Below are 1829 nucleotides of genomic sequence, written 5' to 3' on the forward strand. Positions count from 1 at the left end.
ACTTCTTTCTTGGTTTTAATCACTTAACACACTTAACAATTTTTAAGAATGCCCAATTAGTTGTTCAAAACTACTAATTGAATCAAGATTGACCTTGATTATTGTGTTTTAAGTGATAACCATAGAAAACGTTTTTCTTATTACTTATATCATTATAATGTGATATAAATCTTGTATCTCAACTAGGATACAACAAGACAATATTCAATTCATAACACTACTTTAAGGAAATAATATATTAGAAGGCATTCATCACATTACATTAATATGATAACACAAACATTCACAATGTTTAACTTAAAAGGAATTAGCTCTAAACATTTAGAGACTTATTTAAGTACCTTCAAACATTTAGGCATTAATAGTGGTCTTCCATCATATGAAGCCACATAATAAGTTCTTAACACAATAAGAAAGTTTAAAGACAATCTTTAAATGCCTAAACAAACTTCCCAAGTAGTAAGCAAAAACATGGTGACCGAACCCTTCTCCACTCTTTTATTTGCTTGTTCCTCTTCTACTTAGCTCCTCCACCTATATACAATTATACAAGTGATTAGCACTTTATATCAAATATAAATATTTAGAAGATCTAACAATTAGAATTGAAGATGAGAACATAAACCATACCTTGTGGCTTGTCCTTAAGAGTTGCAAGGTATAACCTGCAATTCCTCTTCCAATGCCCCTCCTTTCCACAGTGGTGGCAAGTCCCCTTGGGCTCCATTGCCTTTTTCTTTTTCTTCACTCCTCCTTTCGGCTTAGGAGTGGGAGACTTTATCTCCTTCCCCTTTCCTTTGCCATACGGCTTAGGATTGGAAGAGGATGGCTTGTTGCAGGCTACTGCAACAGTCCCTACAACGTTCTCTTTCATAGTCTTCTCAGCAGTTACTAACATATTTAGTAACTCAGAGAGAGTATGATCCATCTTATTCATGTTGTAGTTCATTACGAACTGCGAAAATGAATCAGGAAGAGAAGCCAATATAAAGTCCTGGGCCAATTCCCCGTCAAGTGGAGTACCTAGGTTCTCCAGTTGTTCTATGAATCCTATCATCTTCAGTACATGTTGATGCACTGGAGCCCCTTTGACCATCTTGGTCTTCACAAGTTCACAAACAGTGTTAAAGCGACGGTTGCGCGTCCCTTCACCATATAACTCCGTAAGATGGAGTATTATGGAAAATGCACTGTCCATGCCCTCGTGCTGTCTCTGTAGGTCCTCATTCATGGAAGCCAACAGATAGCACTTGGCTTGTGTATCATCCTCAACGTGCTTGTCATACTTAGCACGTTCATCCTCTGTGGCCTCAGGGCCAAGAGGTATGTCAGGAAGAGGCTTGTCAAGTACGTAAATAATCTTCTCCAATGTTAGGAGAATCTTGACATTACGATACCAGGTTGGGAAATTATGCCCCTCTAGGCAATGTTTGTCGAGTATTTTCGCGAACGTGCTTCCAACCATATCTAAATACATAAACAATAAAATAAATTAGTTTGATTGTTGATTAAGTCACACGATTCGGGTCTTTGAACCGAATGACACCACCCACCATTTTTGGCAAATTCCATATCCCTCAAGATGGAATCCGGGAGATTTCAAAGAAAGCTCCTAGCAGGTTATAGGAGGCTCACTATTACCAAGCCCACCTCACGATGATACAATGTCCGCTAGCAAAAATAATAATGAGAGGGTACACTTACCCATTCACAACAACCTCTTGTGATTACCTATCTTATTGGCCTCTAGAGAATAATGCCTCACGATGATACGATGTTGGCACCATTTCTTCTTAGTTAAGTTCTTACCCACCATGCCGGTTTAGATA

General features: G+C 38.4%; 1 protein-coding gene across 1 annotated transcript; it reads right to left on the bottom strand.

Moving 5' to 3' along the window:
- Nucleotides 1-350: 350 nt before the first annotated feature.
- Nucleotides 351-1623, bottom strand: LOC148691681 (uncharacterized). Its single transcript, XM_088683582.1, has 2 exons — nucleotides 631-1623; nucleotides 351-534 (listed from the first exon to the last, which is right to left on the bottom strand). Exons 1-2 carry the CDS (start codon nucleotides 1475-1477, stop codon nucleotides 518-520), a joined length of 864 nt encoding a protein of 287 aa, XP_088539708.1. The 5' UTR covers nucleotides 1478-1623; the 3' UTR covers nucleotides 351-517.
- Nucleotides 1624-1829: the final 206 nt, after the last annotated feature.

This window comes from Pyrus communis, chromosome 13, assembly GCF_041283825.1.
Source record: "Pyrus communis isolate YQ-2024b chromosome 13, ASM4128382v1, whole genome shotgun sequence".
Taxonomy (NCBI): domain Eukaryota; kingdom Viridiplantae; phylum Streptophyta; class Magnoliopsida; order Rosales; family Rosaceae; genus Pyrus; species Pyrus communis.